This window comes from Canis aureus, chromosome 10 (assembly GCF_053574225.1).
Source record: "Canis aureus isolate CA01 chromosome 10, VMU_Caureus_v.1.0, whole genome shotgun sequence".
NCBI classification, from domain to species: domain Eukaryota; kingdom Metazoa; phylum Chordata; class Mammalia; order Carnivora; family Canidae; genus Canis; species Canis aureus.
The window spans coordinates 58984636-59005048 of NC_135620.1; the positions used below are offsets into that span (position 1 = coordinate 58984636).

The 20413-nt window shown below is 37.8% G+C and overlaps 1 protein-coding gene across 13 annotated transcripts in view; it reads left to right on the plus strand.

Annotated features, from left to right (window-relative positions):
* INVS (inversin) overlaps positions 1 to 20413 on the plus strand; it is a 156989-nt gene that overhangs the window by 73293 nt on the left and 63283 nt on the right. For 11 of the 13 annotated variants that reach the window (XR_013388165.1, XR_013388166.1, XM_077912688.1 and 8 more), the window contains 5 exons: positions 3086 to 3259; positions 7426 to 7593; positions 11804 to 11984; positions 14504 to 14613; positions 18401 to 18572. Coding sequence is in view for 11 of the 13 variants with exons in the window: in XM_077912688.1 (XP_077768814.1) it covers positions 3086 to 3259; positions 7426 to 7593; positions 11804 to 11984; positions 14504 to 14613; positions 18401 to 18572 (805 nt within the window). In the remaining 2 variants the exon portion in view is untranslated. Of the gene's footprint in view, positions 1 to 3085; positions 3260 to 7425; positions 7594 to 11803; positions 11985 to 13421; positions 13505 to 13602; positions 13684 to 14503; positions 14614 to 18389; positions 18573 to 20413 lie in introns of those variants that run through there. The other 2 variants (XM_077912689.1, XM_077912690.1) reach the window with 2 other exon arrangements.

The following is a 20413-nucleotide window of genomic DNA, read 5'->3' on the forward strand; positions in this document are numbered from 1 at the left end:
TGTAGGCAGAATATAGGCATCTTTCTCAATGCAAAAAAAAAAAAAAAAGAAAAGAAAAAAATCAGAAAACTACTATTTCTAACATTCCAACTATTTTTACTCTTATTTGTCCCTAACCTTGGTTCTCTCCATAATCACCAGTTGAAGTGCATATAGAGAGTCAGATCTTTCTATCTGTATGTCCTCCATCATGAGCCATTCTTGGTTCTACTTGATCGGCTACGTCCTGTTGCCTCCCCCACACTGGAAGGCTGTTCATAATAAAACTAGCAAACATTTACCAAGCATTTGCTTTGTGCACTGTTCTGAGTACTTTACAACTACAATCTTTATCATTTCACATGCACAATAATCTCAATTCCTGTTAGCCCTATTTTGCAGATGAGGAAATCAAGGCACAGGAAGATACTTTACTTCATCTGTAAAACCTTTCCTTTTACTTCTGTAAGGAACAAAGATGAAATCTATATCAAAGAGCTTTGTACTAAGTAAAGTTTAGTGTAAACATTTTGCTATACTGCCTGCTTCATAACAGGACTCAATTAGGGTTTTGTGAGTGGACATATAAATAAATATTATTACTGAGTGCATCTTGCTTTGTATAGGTTGAATCCCCAGAACAATGTAAGTGCTGTGTCTGTAAGCCAGTAGTCACCCACACCAACATATTCTTTTTTGCCTTCCCTTTTCAGAATCAAAATGATTGTCTGATTGAATATCTTTAAAAGGTCATGATGAATTATTCCATAATATTTGAAATGTTATGCTCAAAAAAGGTCAAGTCTTATTTTTTGGTAAGAAGTACCATATAGATTTGTTTTTCCTGGGTACCATTTCTTTCTTCAAAGAGAAGATGGCAAGAGATTTAGAGCAGGGTGCCCTCTTGAGGAAATTTTAGCACCTTACCTCTCAAAAGCTCGCATTGGATGACATGAGAAACCCAGATGAATGATGCCCAAATAAATAAAACATTAAAAAGTAAGAGTGACCAACTACCAGAGATCTGAGTATTAGGATTCTTAACTGTTATGATCTAATATAGAAACATTAAGAATGTTCAAACAAAAAGAAAAACCTCTGGAAGATATTTTATGTCCACTCCTTGACTCAGAGCTCAAGCAAACATGTCTGTTGTGCCAGGAGCTATGCTGAGTACAACGCTCAATAAAATATAGTCTCTGCCTCCATGATGCTTACAGCCTGTGACGGAGATCACAGTGAAGGGAAATAAGCAATTACATATGTAACTGTAAGCTGAGCAAATTGCTGTGAAGGAAATGGAAAAGGTACTAGAATAAAGCCTAACAAAGTAATTTCCATTAGTGCGGTCAAGGAAAGCCTTCCTGAAAGGAAACAATTGAGCTGAGTCACTTGGCTTTTTTGGTCCAAGCCTGCCTTTTTAGACTATCAATGCATTATAATGCTAAAAAAAAAAAAATTCCCCTTTCCAACAACATTAAGGACGTAGAGGATCTCAGAAGATGAAAAGGATTACCACTCTGCTTTGAATAGGGAGGAATATGCAGGCATGAAACAGGCAGAGAACTGGTTCATGCCATACTGTTTGATCATGTTGAATGTCAGGTATTCATGGTACCAGGCAAGCTGAAGGCCCCAACCAGAATTGGAGATATGGGACCAGATCTCAGGAAGGAGCTCCAAAGAACTAGTTTTTGAGGGTTCTGTTTTGGTTCAAAGCTCCCATATTACATACACATACAGTTGACCTGGATCCCCACCAGTACTGTAGCCTCTGGAGCTAAACTGCTTTCTCTGGATGGGTTGACAGTACCAGATTGGAGAGTTTAACTGACGTGGAGAGTACTGCCTGCAAGTGGACAGCCTGCAGTGATTCCTGGGCTGGCGTTTAGGTGACCAGATGAGTCTAGGACCCAGACTCTGAACAAAGATGCGTCTATCTCAGTTGTAACTGTACAGAGGTCTCTCCAAGAAAACTAACCACCTATTTTATTAATCAGATGACTGTGAACAAAACATTCAACCTGGGTGAATCTCACTCCCCTCACCTGGGGTTTAGGTTTTTAAATCTCCACTCATTTCAAACGGTTGTTATACTTTGCATGTAAATCACAGATGCCATATTGGTCAAAACGAGCTGAAACTATCTACCCATTGCCACTAGTAGGTAGCAATTTGGAAAATACGCCAAAACCCATAAACTGTACAAACTCCTTTGACCCAGTGGATTGATTCCTGATCATTTATTTGTATGAAAAGAAAAGAAAAGAAAAGAAAAGAAAAGAAAAGAAAAGAAAAGAAAGAAAGAAAAGAAAAGAAAAGAAAAGAAAAGAAAAGAAATACTATGTGGAAATAAAAGTACACGGCAGCATTTCTTATAAAAGAAAATATTGAAGGGACACCTGGGTGGCTCAGTGGTTGAGCTTCTGCCTTTGGCTCAGATCATGATCCCGGGGTCCTGGGATCGAGTCCTGCATTCAGACTCCCCATGGGGATGCTGCTTCTCCCTTTGCCTATGTCTCTGCCCTCTCTCTGTGTGTCTCTCATGAATAAATAAGTAAAATCTTTAAAAAAAAAAAAAGAAAGAAAAGAAAAAATACTGGAAAGGATCATAGGGACAGCTAAATAAAAGATAGTGCTTTAAACACAATGAAACATCAACCAGGGGAATACCTGGGTGACTTAGCGGTTTGGTACCTGCCTTCGGCCTAGGGCATGATCCTGAAGTCCTGGGATCGAATCCCATGTCGGGCTCCCTGCATGGAGCCTGCTTCTCCCTCTGCCTGTGTGTCTGCCTCTCTCTCGATCTTTCATGAATAAATAAATAAAATCTTTAAAATAAAAAAAAATTAAAAAAAGAAACATCAACCAGCCACTGTATAAACCGTATGCACCAGGAAGTGGTTGGAAGGGAACATGAAAAAGTAAAACAATTGATGGAATAATGGACTTATACGTGTTTTTCATTAGATGAATTTATCTGAATGTTTTTACTCTTGTAGAATAATTAAACTGCTTAAAAAGTTTTAAAATTTCAAACATGTTTGGCCCCAAGCTAAATGTCCTCTTATCATTTTTTATGTTTATTATTATTATTATTTTTTAGGGAAATTATCGTTTCATGAAACTCCTACTTACACGCCGGGCAAACTGGATGCAAAAGGATCTGGAAGAGATGACCCCTTTGCACTTGGCCACCCGGCACAAGAGCCCCAAGTGTTTGGCGCTTCTGCTGAAGTTTATGGCACCAGGAGAAGTGGATACACAGGATAAAAACAAGGTAAGGGACTTGTCAGAATTGGAGGCAAATAAGAGCAAAGAACAAATGCTTCCTTTTATGATGTGAAATCTCAAGGAAGAATTATCACTCATACACTTGATGGAACATTTCCTAGTCCCCGTACTTCCCAGTGAAACATTTCACTTAAATTCTGTCATTTTCTCCTTCTACCAACCATGTATGGTAGATAGTATCACCTCCTTTTCACTGATGGGGAAACTGAAGTGTGAGATTAAAATTCTGTCCAAGATCCAAGTGGCAGGACCAGAATTCAACCCAGACCTACCCCCAGACCCTATTATTTCATAGCTAGTAGCGATAATTACCATTGGTGGTTAGCCGTGGTGGCCAAATGCCTGGGACAATGTAGGCAGTGCATAGTAGTTTAATGGCCTGGGCTTTAGCATCAGAGTCCTTGGGTTTCCATCTAGAAGCCACTTCTTACTTGTTCTGCACCTTTGGGCAAATTTTCTTAACTCCACTATATGCTTCAATTTTCTCCTGTGTGAAAAGGGAATGATAGGGTTGTTGAAAATAAAATGAGATAAGATATATAAATAGGGTTTAACGCAATGCCTAGTGTATAGGATGCTCTCGATACATGTTAGTTATAAAATAAATACCATTCATTTCATTTTGGCTCTCACAGCTGCTCTGCCATTTGTTGCTGGGATCCCTCATCTTCCCAGACCTTGAATTTTAGCATATTGTACAAGCCGGTCACTGTTTTGATCAATGCTTTAATCATTGTTTACAGGAAAAAATTGTGGTGTTCGATTAGATGAGTGCAAAAATCCTCTTCCTTTCCACCAGGCACCGAATCACAAGAGTCTTGCTAACTCCAATACTCCCGTGTAATTAAAACACTTAGGATTAAACCCTCTGGGTTCATGATCCCTTCATTTTCACAGTTTCTTTGTGTAGTTTTTAGATTTTGTTTAGCTGTTACTCACATAACCCAGGGTTCTGAAATTAACTTTGACTTTATTTTACAACGACCATAAACTAATATTATTCCTTATTCACAGCGTTTGTAGTGCTAATATATCACTAAAAAAGCACTTTGATCAAACCACAAAGACCATTAATCGCTTACAAAGTCACAGATGTCTTTAGGCTCTATAATATCTTCCCCAGTATCTTCTAGGAACTCCCTGCTATCTTCCAGTCCTATGTATTCTTCTGTTACTGAACAAGGATAGGAGGTTATCCAGTCAGACAGATAGAAAAACATCTGCAAGGTCCAGGCAGGCACCAAGAAGAGAGCAAGACAAAAGCTTAGAGCCATGATTCTCAAACAATCTGATGGGAAGGATCCATTTTTTGTGTTTTCTTCAAATTTCCAATCCATCACAGACCAATAATGTTATACCATATATTAAAACTGACCCCCCCCCCAAAAAAAAACCCCATAAGACAACACCTTATACCCTTTAGGATGGCTATTATTACAAAAGCAGAAAATAACAGACTTTGGTGGAAATGTGGAGAAATTTGAACCCTGTGCTGTGCTGGTAGGAATGTAAAATGACAGAGCCACTGTGGAAAACAGCATGACAATTTTTCAAAAAAACTAAACATGGAACTACTCTATGATCAGAAATTCTACTTCTGGGCATATTCCCAGAAGAATTGATATTCAGGAATGTGAACAGATATTTATACATCCATGTTCATAGCAGTGTTATTCACAATAGCAAAAAGATGAGCATGACTCAAATGTCCATTGCTGGATGGTTAGAGAAACAAAATGCAGTACATGCAATGGAATATTATTCAGCCTTAAAAAGGAATAAAAGTCAGATGCATGGTACAACATGAATGAACTTTGAAGATACTATGCTAAGTGAAAAGCTGGGAGGAGGTGGATATTAGGAGTCACTGTGGAATGGGCATGGAGTTTCAGTTTGAGATGAAAAAGTTCTGGGGATGGAAGGTGCTGATGGTTGCAAAACAGTGGGAATGTGCTTCCTGCCACTGAACCGTACATTTAAAAACAATTGTTGGGCAGCCCAGGTGGCTTAGCCATTTAGCGCTGCCTTTGGCCCAGGGTGTGATCCTGGAGACCTCTGGGATCAAGTCCCATGTCGGGCTCCTTGCATGGAGCCTGCTTCTCCCTCTGCCTGTGTCTCTGCCTCTCTCTCTCTTTCTCTCTCTCTCTCTCTCTCTCTCTCTCTCTGTGTCTCTCATGAGTAAATAAATAAAATCTTTAAAAAAAAAAATTGTTACCTATATTTTACTACAGTAAAAAAAATAATTACTTGGGATCCCTGGGAGGCTCAGTGGTTTAGCGCCTGCCTCTGGCCCTGGGCTTGATCCTGGAGTCCCAGGATTGATTCCCACATCGGGCTCCCTGCATGGAGCCTGCTTCTCCCTCTGCCTGTGTCTCTGCCTCTCTCTCTCTGTATCTCTCATGGATAAATAAATAAAATCTTTTAAAAAATTACTAGAAAAACATTTTTTAAAGATGTAGAAAATATAATTCCAAACTTGTGCTATCAGATTCAACAGACCTAATGTTACATTTCAGTAAGTATATTCAGAACAAACATAATATGGCAAAGGAATTACAGAAACGGTACATGTTGTTTATTGAAAATGTGAAAAATAAAAAAGAAAAAAAAAAAGAAAGAAAATGTGAAAAATAAATAAATAAATAAAAATTTTAAAAAATTAAGAAAAGAAAATGTGGCTCCAGGGGCCTGACTGGTTCAGTAGTAGAGTATGTGGCTCTTGATCTCAGGGAAGTGAGTTCAAGCCCCACATTGGGCATGGAACCTACTAGGAAGGAAGGAAGGAAGGTAGGAAAGAAAGAGAAGTAAAGAAAAAATGTGGCTATCAGAAATTACTTGCTATTGTATTTGTGACTGGTTTTTTCTATAATCATTACTAAACGAAAAGTAATGAGTGACTCTTCCTATTAAATGACCATGGGTACACTTTCCATGAATACTGTGTATGTCAACATTTAAAGTTCTCATTGTAGCAAGTGAGTTTGGTTCCTGCCTGTTAAATGATCTGATTCTAGGTTGAATTGATGACACTGCTATTTATAAGGGATAATGTTCAGCACAACCATTTCTGTGTTCCCTCAGTAACCTTTCTAATAGGGAAACTACCCTTACTGTGGTTTATTGATGAGAATGGCAAAGGATATTTTAAAGCAATGCAAACAAGTTCGAGATGTCATTTTTTTAAAAAAATAAATTTTATTTATGACAACATTTTATTCTATTTATTTTTAAGTTAGCTACACACCCCACATGGGGCTCAAACTCAAGACCCTGAGATCAAGAGTTGTGTGCTCTTCCAACTGAGCCAGCCAGGTGTCCCATCAAGATGTTCATTTATAAACTTTTATCTGAAATAAAGTAAGTGTTGCTGTATTCTCTACATATGTCTTAACATCAATGGCAGGTATAAGAATTTATCCTGTAAAATTATAGTTAAATTTAAATTTGTACTTTGATGTAAGAAATGGATTCCAGATCTGTGATTTCCCGTGCATAGATCTTCTTTTTGATAGATATTGAAATTCAAAACATTCTATGAAATTCTTAAGGTGCTTGGTGTAATATCAATATCACTTACTTTGTTGATAGTTATTCATAAACTACTGTACTGCTTTTCTTTTTCTCAGTATTACTAATCTTATTGATTAGTCCCTGATGACCTAAGTGCCTATCATGATTAAGAAGTCAGATTCTACACTCAGACTGACTGGGTTAAAAATCTTAGTTGGAGGGACACCTGGGTGGCTCAGTGGTTGAGCATCTGCCTTTGGCTCAGGTCGTGATCCCAGGATCGAGTCCCACATTGGACTCTGCATACAGCCTGCTTCTCCCTCTGCCTATGTCTGCCTCTCTCTGTGTGTCTCTCATGAATAAATAAATAAAATCTTTTTTTGAAAAAAAAAATCTTAGTTGGACCACTTACTACCTTTATGTCCCTAAGGAGATTACTCATCCTCCTTGTGCTCCATTTTCTCATCAGTCACATGCAAATTCAAGAGTCCTTATCTCCCAGAGTTGTCATAATGACTATCTGAGGTAAAATGTATAAAGCTCATACAATACTGCCTGTCACACAATAAAAGCTTGGGAAAAGTTTGTTGTGTTACTATTACTCTTGTTACTGTTGTTTTTTTGAGACTCTAAATTTTGCAGCAAACAGCTCTGCATTGGAGTGCCTACTACAATAACCCTGAGCACGTGAAGCTGCTTATCAAGCATGATTCCAACATTGGGATTCCTGACGTTGAAGGCAAGATCCCACTTCACTGGGCAGCCAACCACAAGGATCCAAGTGCTGTTCATACAGTGCGATGCATTCTGGTGAGTACGGTGGTGCTGCTAGACCTTTCTAAAAAACAACTTTTTATTTTGAAATAGCCAATATACAAAAGCCTATATATGACACACAAACAAATTATGAAGCAAAAGAAATACAGCAATCATGTGAACCCATCCCTCAAGAAATAGAACATTTTAGTGCTTGTTTAAGACCACACAGAATTCCCTTGTGCCAGTTTTTCTTTCTTACTTACTTTCTTTCTTTTTTCTTTCTTTCTTTCTTTCTTTCTTCTTTCTTTTCTTTCTTCTTTCTTTCTTTCTTTTTTTTGATTTATCTAGTTAGTTAGTTAGTTAGTTAGTTAGTTAGTTAGTTAGTTAGTTAAAAGAGAGAGCAAGGGTAGGGGTGGCGGGCAGAGGGTGAGGGAGAGAGTATCCCAAGCAGACTCCATGCTGAGCGCAGAGCCCGACCAGGGCTCGATCTCACCACCCTAAGATAATGACCTGAGCCAAAACCAAGAGTCAGACACTCAACCAACTGTGCTACCCTGGCACCCTTCTTATGTGCCTGTTTCCCAATACATTCTCTCCTGCATGCCACGTTTGTCCGGTCCCCCATCAAGTACTTTACTCAATTTGTGTTTATCATCCCTGATGTTGTTTTATACTTATGCTCATTAAATACTGCATAGAGGTAACATTTGTAAAATACTTATAAGATATAAAGAATAGGGAAACCACAAATACTCATGTACTCATCTCTGAGTTTTCCTTTTTTGGGGGGTGCAGAGAGAGAGAGCATGGAAGCAGTGGGTGGGGAAGGGGCAGAGGGGAGGAGAGAGAGAATCTTAAGCAGGCTCAACACCGATCACGGAGCCCAATACAGGGCTCAATCTCAAAACCCCAAGATCATGACCTGAGCCAAAATCAAAAGTCCCACGCTTAACTGACTGAGCCACCTAGGTGGCCCTCATCTCTGATCTAAGAACAAGTAGATTACCGTTACCTTTGAAGCTCCCTGGGTACCTCTCAGCACTGTTCTATTCTCCTCTTTCTGAGAAGCAGCCACCATCCTCAATTTCGTGTTAATCATTCCTGATTTTCATTATAGTTTTACCACATACATTTGTATCGCTAAACAATATATTGTTTCATTTTTAATGCTTTTGAATTTTCCATACATGGAATCACATTGAATGTATTCTTTTGCAACATGCTTTCCTTGTTCAATATTATGCTGGCGATTTTACCTATGCTGTGTATAACTGTAATATATTATTTTTTTACTGTTACATAGTATTCCATTTTATGAAAAAGCCACACATTATTCAATTATTCATAAACAGTTGGAACTATTTCTAGTTTTTCACTATTTAAAAATAGTGTTGCTGGGGGCTTGGGTGGCTCAGTGGTTGAGGGTCTGTCTTTGGCTCGGGTTGTGATCCCAGAGTCCAGGGATCGAGTCCTACATTGGGCTCCCTGTAGGGAGCCTACTTCTCCCCCTGCCTATGTCTCTGCCTCTCTCTGTGTCTCTCATGAATAAATAAATAAAATCTTTTTTTAAAAAAATAGTGTTACTTTGGAGTGCCTGGGTGGCTCAGTGGGTTAAGTGTCTTGAGACTCTTGATTTCAGCTCAGGTCATAACCTCAGGGTGGTGAGATGGAGCCCCTGGTTGGGCTCTGGGCTCAGCAGGGAACCTGCTTAAAGATTCCCTCTCTCCTCTGCCCCTCACTCTCATGCACTCTGTCTCTTTCTCTCTCTCTCTCTCTCTTTCTCTCTCTAATAAGTAAATAAATCTTTTTTAAAAAAATAATGCTGCTTGGCACTTTTTTTTAAAGTAATCTTTACAACCAGCATAGGGATTGAACTCATGAGCCTAAGAGTCACATGCTCTACTAACTGAGCCAGCCAGATGACCCTGAACTTTTTTTTTTAGCATGACTAAGATACATATTTAACTAGTTGATGCAGATGCATAGAAATGCAGTTGGTATTTTTATTCATTGAATATGTATCTAACTAACTTACTATACTTTCTTATTAATTTTGAATATTTATCAGTGGATTCTTTGGCATTTCTACCCATTCCTTCTCATATTCCAGCTTACAAACTGTAGCACTCTAATATATAGTCCTTTTGCTCATAACATACAAATTAGACTTTAAAAGATAAAATTATTTTGAATATGCAGTGATCATTTCTCAACTCTTTCAGGCTATGATTTTGCCTTGGGCCTTTCATTGTTCTTCTGAAGGAGTCTGTTATTGGTTTAATTGTTATTACTTTATAGATGATTTATCTTTTCTCTCAGGTTGCTTTTAAATTCTTCTCTGTGTGGTATCCTACAGTTTCACTACAATGTGTCTAGGTATGGTGCTTTTTATTTATTTATTTTTTTTTGGTCCTGTTTGGTGTGTACTCTCATTGCACATCAGTTCTGGAAAATATATAGCTATTATCTCTTTAAATATTACCTCTCTTTCATTCTCTACAATCTTGCCTTTAGGGTCCCAATTACACATATTTTAGACCTTTTTATTTTATTATCCATGTTTCCCGTCATTTGCCCTCTTCATCGAGCCTCTAATCCTAGTAATTATATTTTTACATCTAAAAGTTCTTTTTTGTTTTGGTTTGGTGTTTTCACATTTGCCTGGTCTTTTTGATAGTTTTTGTTCCTTGCTCACCTTTTATTTCACTTTTTGTTTTATATGTTTTATAGATGGTTATTTTATATGCTTTATGTGTCAGTTCCATTATCTGAAGTCCCTAGAGGATTGTCAATCATAATATCTTATTTCCTCACAGACTTGGCTTTTCTTTTTTCCCTTGTAAACACATCTTAGTCCTTGGGAGACTCAAAGCCCTAAAATACCACCATGATAAAATTCTACTTCCCTTTTTTGAAGTGTTTACAATACCTTCCATGCACTTTTTTAATAAAATAGGATGACTGTACAGGCAGCTCTAAATCTGGGTGGCCCTTTGGAGAGTTCTCAGATTGGGGCAGGAGGACTTGGCTTTGGATATGACCTGATCTGGGAAGGCATATGACCTTGGGTGAGGTAATTCTCTTTAGCTGAAACAATCACAGGAGCCTGACCATTGAGGGTCATCTGCCAACAGCACTCACAGCAGCTAGGGAAATAAGTCCACTATTCTTGAAAGGGACCTAAACAGTAGATACAAAGACCTCATAGAAAAATGAGTAAATATGAACCATCAATTTAAACAGAATATCCAATAAACATATGATAAATCCCAATCTCATTCATAAAATAAATATAAATTAAAACATCAACAAAATGCTTTCCATACCTACAAGGGAAAAAATCCAGTAAGCTTGATAATACCAAGGGATTAAGTTGTGCCAGCATGTAGGGAAATAAAAACTTTTACACATTGTCATGGATGTGTTAATTAGTGTAGCCATTTGGAGAAAAGTTTGATAATACCTAGTTAAAAATGTAAATATCCGGAGCAACTGGGTAGCTCAGTGGTTGAGCATCTGCCTTCAGCTCAAGTCGTGATCCTGGGGTCCTGGGATCGAGTTCCACATCGGGCTCCCACAGGGAGCCTGCTTCTTCTCTCTCTGCCTGTTTCTCTGCCTCTCTCTCTGTGTCCCTTATGAATAAATAAATAAAATCTTAAAAAAAAAAGTAAATATCCTTCTACACAGCTATTCTCTTCTAGGCATCTGAGCTAGAGAAAAATCTCACACATTGGGACCTTGTAAAGGAAGCATGTTCATTGCAGCATAATTGTTAATAGTGGGAAAAATGTAAATAACCTAACTATCCCTCAGTAGGAGAATGGATAATTAAATTGTGGTTTAACAAATGAACTAGATTCAACATATACCCAAAAGTATAGTGTTGAAAGAATTCAAAAGTATAAATACTGAAAATATACATATTTACATATTGTTTATGGATACACGCATACGTAACAAAAGTATAAAACATACAGCTTTAGCTGACTCCATAACAGATACAGAAGCACATTAGGCAAGATATTGATACCTATTTAATCTGGATAATCAGTGTTGGTATTGATTATATATTTTTTTCATATTTTAGAGTTAAACATGACAAATTTTTAAAGATTTAGAACATGTACTTTTTTTCCTGAATTTTACCATTTTGTGCTAAGAGAGAATATACAAGTTTAGAAAATTGCTCAGCTAATGCATACGTCCAGTGTGATTCATTGAGGATTCCACGTGTCTGAAGTCTCTGTTTCCTTAAAAATAGGATGCTGCTCCCACGGAATCTTTACTGAACTGGCAAGACTATGAGGGTCGGACACCTCTTCACTTTGCAGTCGCCGATGGGAATGTGACAGTGGTTGATGTCTTGACCTCATATGAAAGCTGCAATATAACGTCTTATGATAACTTGTTTCGAACCCCGCTTCACTGGGCAGCTTTACTAGGTGAGTTGACTAAATCAAAGAATCAATGGTAGGAGGAAATACATGAATACCAGAAACTTCCCATGGCTTCCCTTTCTCTGTCAGCTCCCACTTCCTTTTTAATTATTTTACTTTTTAATTGATATGTGTCATCTCATACTTAAATCCTTCTGTCATATGCTTAAATTTTAGTAATATAGGGCACCTGGGTGGCTCAGTGGTTGAGCATCTGCCTTTGGCTCAAGTTGTGATCCTGGGGTCCTGGGATTGAGTCCCACATTGGGCTCCCTGTGAGGAGTCTGCTTCTCCCTCTGCTTGTGTCTCTGCCTCTCTCTGCATCTCTCATGAATAAATAAATAAAATCTTTAAGAAAAAATTTTAGCAATATAAATGTATTCTCTGTTATATATTGGTTTTAATTTCAACATAATGTCTTAACATGTTTTAATTTTTATTTTAAAGGTAATGCACAATCATTGACAAATGTAAATATAAAATAATCTTTTCACATTCAATGCCTGTGTATTTTGTGGGGGGTTTAATTTTGCGTTTGTGCCAATACTATGATATATGATTTTTTTCTTTCTATTTTCCTGATAAGCCTTTTACTTAACCAAATTTGAGGGGATCACTCTGTTAGGTGAGAGTATAAATAATGTGTATCTGTCTGATTTTGCAGGAGATGCAATCTGAGAGTCTTTAGTCACTAATAGTCACTTGTAAGATAAATAATTTGGTCTTTTTTCTGCTATTCTGCTCTTTGAGTATTACCAGTGTTTGGGTGTTTTTTTCCCCCTTTTTTCTTTTTGGGTTTTTTTTTTTTTTTTTTTTTTTTGCCCCCATTTCCTTTGTTTTCTGCCTTTTGGTATATAGGTTAGGTTTGTTGTTATTTGGTTTTGAATTGCCTAATGTTTTAGCAAATTTCTTAGGTTCTACTAGTGCTTACTTTAAATTATCAAAAACTTTTTAAAACCTGAGTCAGAGTTAAAAGCAAAACTATATCTATCGATTTCCATTCATTTAAAAATGAGGGACTTAGCACAATTTACTTACCACTTTTTTAGTATTTGTTAATATAATCTGAAGTTTTTCCCAATTATTATGATGAATTTACTTTTTAAATCCCACATTGTGCTTTTTTAAAAATACTTTTTGCATTCAGTGTTATTGTCAGATTTATTATTTAGCTCTCATTTCAGTGTGCACTTTCATCCTTTTTTCCTTTCCTCTGCATTCTGGGAGGACTTGGCAAATTTGTCTCCATATCAATACATTGACTTTTTGTTCCATAAGTTCTGATTTCTTTCTGCTTTTCATAGATTGTATTTGAGGTTGTATTTTGGTTTCCTACTCTCATCCAAATTTCTTTGTATCTTGGTTTATTTTCTTTTCGCCTCCTTCCATCACCCTTTCATTTCAGACTGTGTCCTTCTTAGGATATTTTGTTTTATTTCTTAGAAGCTATCTCTTTGCACAAGTCAAGGATGCCCAACAGTGTCCTGAAATTTTCCTCTGGATCCTTCTCTAGATCATTTTCCAAGGTATGCACTTCATCTTCATGATGGTGTTTCTTTTTCCCGTCCCATAGTATGTTTTCGTATTGCCTTTACTGAATTGTTCTCTTTATCTTTCAAATAAGGCATGTGTCTTGATGGCTTGCCTGTGATCCTACTTTTTTCCCACCCCCGAGAACTCCATCTTGGATCATACCCAGGAACAGGTAGATGAGCACAACTACCACTCAGATTCCCTTTTTCTGCCTGGATTTCAGTGTGTCCTTGTTCTGCTGATGTGACATCTCCATTGCCTGGGTCCCCAGTATGCTCAAACAATAGAATTCATGAAATTCAGGTTTCCAAATATGGAAAATATGCTATTCCAAATATGCTATTACCAGGTTTATTCATTCTTTGATCTATGCATTTTGGAATAATGCATATTCCAAATATGCTATTACCAGGTTTATTCATTCTTTGATCCTTTCTACAGATCCTTGCTTGCAGAAGTGCCCTGTAGATTATCTTCTCTGCCACCACCTCATCATTCCTGTCACTTGGTTCCTTGGACTTGTAATCACTGCCTAGATATGAAAAAAGTGGAGGAGGGAGGGTAGAGGAGATTCAGAGGAGGCCTCAGAGATCACAAGAGGATGTATTATGGATGGTCCTCCTGAAGAGCAGAAGAGAATAGCTGTGCAGTGCTGATTGGCTATACAGTGGAACCCAGGATGAGGGACAGTGATGGCAGTCAGGGTCTGGCTTCCCACCATTATTATAGTGAGGTCAAGGAATGCGATGAGCTGTACCTAATATAACTTTTTCTCAACCTAGCAATTACAATGACTGTCATTTCCTTTCTGATTGAAGCACTAAGATTTTAGTGTTGTGAGTGTTTGCCTCTGTTCTACATTATCATAATATTTTCGTGAGAAGTTGGAAGAGGCTGTACTGGGGGCTGCTATTCAGAAAACTTCCCTTTAAACAGATTACAAATTAAGTAGTCCTTTGATGTGATAACGGCCTCACTGTGTCTGCTTTCAGGCCATGCACAGATTGTCCATCTCCTTTTAGAAAGAAATAAGTCTGGAACCATCCCATCCGACAGCCAAGGAGCAACACCTTTGCACTATGCAGCTCAGAGTAACTTTGCCGTAAGTAAAACATGACAATTATCTTTTCCCTTAATTAAATTTTTATTTTGTCATCATTAGAAATTCATATGCAGTTGTAAGAAATATAATAGCAAGATCCTATATTCCCATAACCCAGTTTACACCAATGGAAACATCTTGCAAAACTATGAAACAATACCATAAACAGGAAATTGACATTCCTACAATCCACTGATCTTATTCAAATTTCAGTTATACGGGTACTCATTTTTGTGTCTGTGTGGCAATTATATTTTAACAGTTGCTCATACTCTTGGCTCTAGCTGAGATGCGAGGGATAGTCTTTGTCTTTGTAAAGTTGTTAGTCATGGGAAATTTTAAGACAATTTTTATATTAACTCTTCGGTGTAACATTTTGTTCTGTGTAAGTATATTTCATCTTCTGGTTAATTTTATGACCCTCACATTTTATATGCACTGTGTTTGGCCATCTGTAATTGTCCTGAAAGCAGTGTGCAAGTTCTTAGAACTAGTCTAGGCTTGGCTGGGATCCTGACTCCACTCTCTGCTGGCTAGATGACCGGCACAAATTTCTTTACTTCTTGAGTCTTAATTCCTTCATATGTAAAATGAGGATAATTATACCTTTTCTTTCAAGATGGGTATAAAAATTAGAGAAAATTTGTGACCAGTGCCTCATTAGTTTTTGTACCGAGCAGGTACTCAAGAAATGCAGTGCATTCTTACTATTGCTAGTGCTAATAGTATTATGCATTATACAGCTGAGAAAACCAAAATATGAATTACCATTTCCAAAGATATTGAATATTATTACTAATTCTTCCCTTGCCACCTTTTATAGTTTACAAAGCACTTTCTCATCCATTACTTAACTCGGTCCAGCCAGCAACATGATAACAGCTAGGCTGTTTCAGTTTCCTGAATAAGTGGCCACCAACAATTAGAGACTCATCCAAAGAGGCACATGTCAGAGCACTCACAGCTGATTTTACTGGCTTCTGTATGGGTATGTGTAGTGAAAACTTTGGTTTCATTAAATTAAAAGAATGCTATCAGCAGAGTGTAATTCCATCTTCCTGACCTCCTCAGTGCATCACTGAATACTCAGATTGCTAAAATATCTTATTTTCCTACCTAGTATTTCTCTCAACTGTAACTGTCTTCTTTCCTTCGTGGAATTTCTAAAATTTTATCACCTAGACTTTTGGTAAACTATTCTCTTCTAGTATCTCTCATTATTCTATTATCTCAGAAAAATACAAAATATATTTTGAGGAGGAACTCTTTTTTGTTCTAGGTAGTTAAGAAATTCACTGGCCCAGCCTAATCAACCTATGGAAATCAGAATTCAATTCATATTTCAACACAAGCCTGTGAGGGGACATGGCATCCCTAATTTACAGAGGAAGAAACCAAGGTTTTGAGAGATTAAATGACTTGGCCAAGATCTTGAACCCAAGTGTTAGATTCCAGATTTAACACATGCACAGATACCAGCAATTAAGGACTAAGCTATTGGGAGTAAGGAAGAATGACAGAACATGATGGATGTTCATTCAAAGAAATACTTGCTCTGGATGATCTGCCAATTACAGAGATGACTTTTAAAGAATTCTGCAAATTTCCTTAAGCTTTGTTTCTTTTTTTTTTTTTTTTTAAGATTTTATTTATTTACTCATGAGAGACACCGAGAGAGGCAAAGACACAGGCAGAGGGAGAAGCAGACTCCTCACAGGGAGCCCGATGCAGGACTTGATCCCAGGACCCTAGGTTCACCCCCTGAGCCAAAGGCAGACGCTCAACCACAGAGCCACCCAGGTGTCCCTCTAAGCTCAGTTTCAAGCCCCCTTGATCTTGGACTATGTTTACCCATAGAGGCTCTAATTCCCTGTTTAGAAAACATCAACAGTTGGGCAGCCTGGGTGGCTCAGCAGTTTAGCGCCGCCTTCAGCCCAGGGCGTGATCCTGGAGATTCAGAATCAAGTCCCATGTCAGGCTCCCTGCATGGATCCTGCTTCTCCCTCTGCCTCTCTCTCTCTCTCTCTCTCTCTCTCTCTCCTCTCTGTGTTTCTCATGAATAAATAAAATCTTTAAAAAAAAACAAAACAGTAACATCAACAAGACCCACAAAACCTCTGCAAACATTCTTTCATTAAGAAAACATACCCAACAAAGATATATTTATGAATTAATGAAAGAAAAAACACCAAAACATCACCAGCTTTTAAAAACCACTTGCTTATTCCAATCTAGCATGTGCAAGGCATATACACTAGATCCCAGGAGCATGACACTGTAATGCCTCAGCAGCTCAACATTAAGTGATAAGACTAGGAAGCAGTGTGTGCAGCAGTTGAGTCCTGGGTTTTACTCCTATATCTGCCACCAAGGTTTACATGACCTTGAACCTAAACTTCTTCATCTGGAAAACGAAGGGTTGCATTAGGTGAGCCCTTGAATTTCTTCTTGCTTTAAAGTATTGAGTGTCAGTGCTTAATACATTTTTGGCCAGTTCACAGCATCCAGAATTTTTCTTTTTCTGAAACTGTTTTACTTCCATTCAAGCAGAAGGCTCTATGATCTCCCTAAAAGTTTGTAAGTATCTGGGGCTTAAGAAAAGAGGCAACTTAAAATGCTGTGAATATTAACCCCTGTTAAAATTGTTAGGCACTGTTACCAACAATAGCCAGATTGTGGTAAGAGCCCAAGTGTCCATAGACTGTTGAATGGATAAAGAAGATGTGGCATATATGTGATGGAATAGAAAAAAGAATGAATTCTTGCCACTTGTAACAATGTGGCTGGAGCTAGAGAGTATTACGATAAGTGAAGTCAGTCAGAGAAAGATAAATACCATATGATTCACTCCTATGTAGAATTTAAGAAACAAAAGAGATGAACATAGGGAGAGAAAGAGAGCGAGAGGCAAACCATAAAACAGACTCTTGACTGTAGAGAACAAACTGAGGATTACCAGAAGGGAAGTGGAGGGGATGGGCTAGATGGGTGATGGGCATTAAGGAAGGCACTTGTTATAATGAGCACTGGGTGTTGTATATAAATGATGAATCACTAAATTCTACTAAAACTAATATTGCACTGTATGTTAACTAACTGGAGTTTAAATAAAAACTAAAAAAATAAATAATAAATAAAATTGTTAGGCACTGTTAGAATTATTGTGGTTCCTAATTTTTGTGTGATTCCATAGAGGAAGGATCTTGCATATAGGAATTGCTAAATAAATACCTTTTTAAATGAATTTAACACTGCATTTCTCAGGAGCCACATATATTTATTAATAATAATACAATAAATACATTAAGTATTTTTAAATTGTAGTCACAAAACCACAACGAGAGAATGTATTAACTTTCTCTATAGGCATGGCTGAGTATACAGGTCTCTGCATGTAAAATGTCCGAGAAAACCTGTATCTTCATGTTTCTCACGACCCTGAATACTCGTTAGTCTTTTAACTGTCACTTCATCTATCAAAAAGTGACCTATAAAATTTTAAAACTTGATTGAGAATGATTGTTCTCAATTATGAGTATGTTGAATGAGGGAGTTTAGGTTATGTATTTGAAGTGCATGGAAACTAAAACTAATATATAAAGAAAGAGGATTGTTACTTTCAATGGAAATTGTAGTTTCATTATTCATAAAAAGATAATTTCATTTGATTCGAAGGCAGGGAAAAAATACTTTGGGTCTTAGCGGAAGTCACATATAACACTGGCTTTATTACCCAAGAAGATGCTACCCTCTTGTCTCAATTTTTTATAATGAAGTTTTCTTACAGGAAACAGTTAAAGTATTTTTAAAACATCCTTCAGTGAAAGATGATTCAGACCTCGAAGGAAGAACATCCTTTATGTGGGCTGCTGGAAAAGGCAGTGATGATGTCCTTAGGACTATGCTGAGTTTAAAATCTGACATTGATATCAACATGGCAGACAAATACGGAGGTACAGGTAAGAATTGGCGGAAATGCTCAGTTTGCTTTCTTCCGGGTTCCAGAGTGTGTAGGTGCCCTAAAACTTGTACAGTAGAGCCTTAAATCATTGTTCCTAATCTAATATTATTTAACTCTCTTTTATACTTTTTAAGTTTAGCTTACCAGGATATCACTCCAAGGGTTTAATTTCCTCCAAGTTTGATGGCTAAAATTAGCCTATGTTTCTACCAGGTGAATGGTGGCATTAGGTTTAAAACCCTGGTTGTTCCTGGGGCGCCCACCTGGCTCACAAGGTTAAGTGTCTGACTCTTGGTTTTCAGCTGAGGTGCTGATGATCTCAGAGTCCTGGAATCAGCCCCACATCTGGCTCCACACTTAGCAGGAGTTCGCCTGAGGATTCTTTCTCTCCATCTCCATTTGCTCATGCTATCTCTCTCTCTCTCTCTCAAGTAAATAAATAAATAAATTTTTTAAAAATAAAAATAAACAGAACTGTGGTTGCTCCTTAGGCATGATTATGGAGGGACGCCCGGATGGCTCAGTGGTTGAGCATCTGCCTTCGGCTCAGGGTGTGATCCCAGAGTCCTGGGATTGAGTCTCACATCGGACTCCCCTCAAGGAGCCTGCTTCTCCTTCTGCCTATGTCTCTGCCTCTCTGTCTCTGTGTCTCTCGTGAATAAATAGAATCTTAAAAAAAAAATGACTATGGCAACTCTTATCATTTATCTTTGTGTAAAAAAAAAAAACCATAAACCTGTGAATTAAAACTATGCCTATTTAGTAGTTATCAATTATACTTTCAAAACTTTAGGATTATATTTTAAGGAATACACATATCTAAGTATGCTCACCAGTCTCACATAATGTGCTTTTCTCAGATTTGAAGAGCATTACTTCCTCCCAAATCTCTCATTTTGGGGATAACCTCCCATGACTCTTGAAGCTTCAGAGCTTCACATTAGATTTGCATCAAAAGCTCTCAGTAGATGCATCTTCCTATCTCTTTTTCTAATAAGAGAGCCTTTCAACTGTGCATTGGTTAATAAGAGAGGTATGAATTTTTTAGCATTTGTTGTCAACTTGGAAGTCTACCTTGTGCACTGTATCCTAATTGCAAGTCAGAAAAAGAAAGGTCACACAATAGCACAACACAGAACAGAATAAAAACTCAGCTATGAGCTTCTCAGTGTTATGTTTTCTAATTTGTAGAAACATATAGTAGAGCCATTTGCACCTACCTGTAGTCCTGGATAAGATCTTTCTTGGTGGGGACGCCTGGGTGACTCAGTGGTTGAGCATCTGCCTTTGGCTGAGGGTGTGATCCTGGGTTCTGGGGATCAAGTCCTGCGTCAGGCTCCCCACGAAGAGCCTGCTTCTCCCTCTGCCTGTGTCTCTGCCTCTCTCTCTCTGTCTCTCATGAATAAATAAATAAAATCTTTATAAAAAAAAGGAAAAGAAAAAGGTCTTTCTTGGTCACCAAAACTACTGATGCAGCACTTGGTGGGGAGGGGGGATATACCTAATAATCTCCCTCCTTATACCTAAACCATCACCCCTTCTAAATTAATTTTTTAAGATTTTATTTAAGAAGAGAGAGAAGATAAGTGGAGAAAAGAGTAGAGGGAGAGAGAGGAGCAGACTCCCCACTGAGCAGGGAGTGCCATACGGCACTCGATCCCAGGATCCTGTGATATGACCTGAACTGAAGGCAGATGCTCAACAAACTGAGCCACCCAGGCACCTTAAATTATATTCTAAAGAGTTTTGGAGTAATATCAATTTTAATAAAGGCTTTAACTGTCAAAAGTATTTCTTTATCAAAGCTTCACAGTAGAGCTTAAGCTTCTTAAGAAAGGG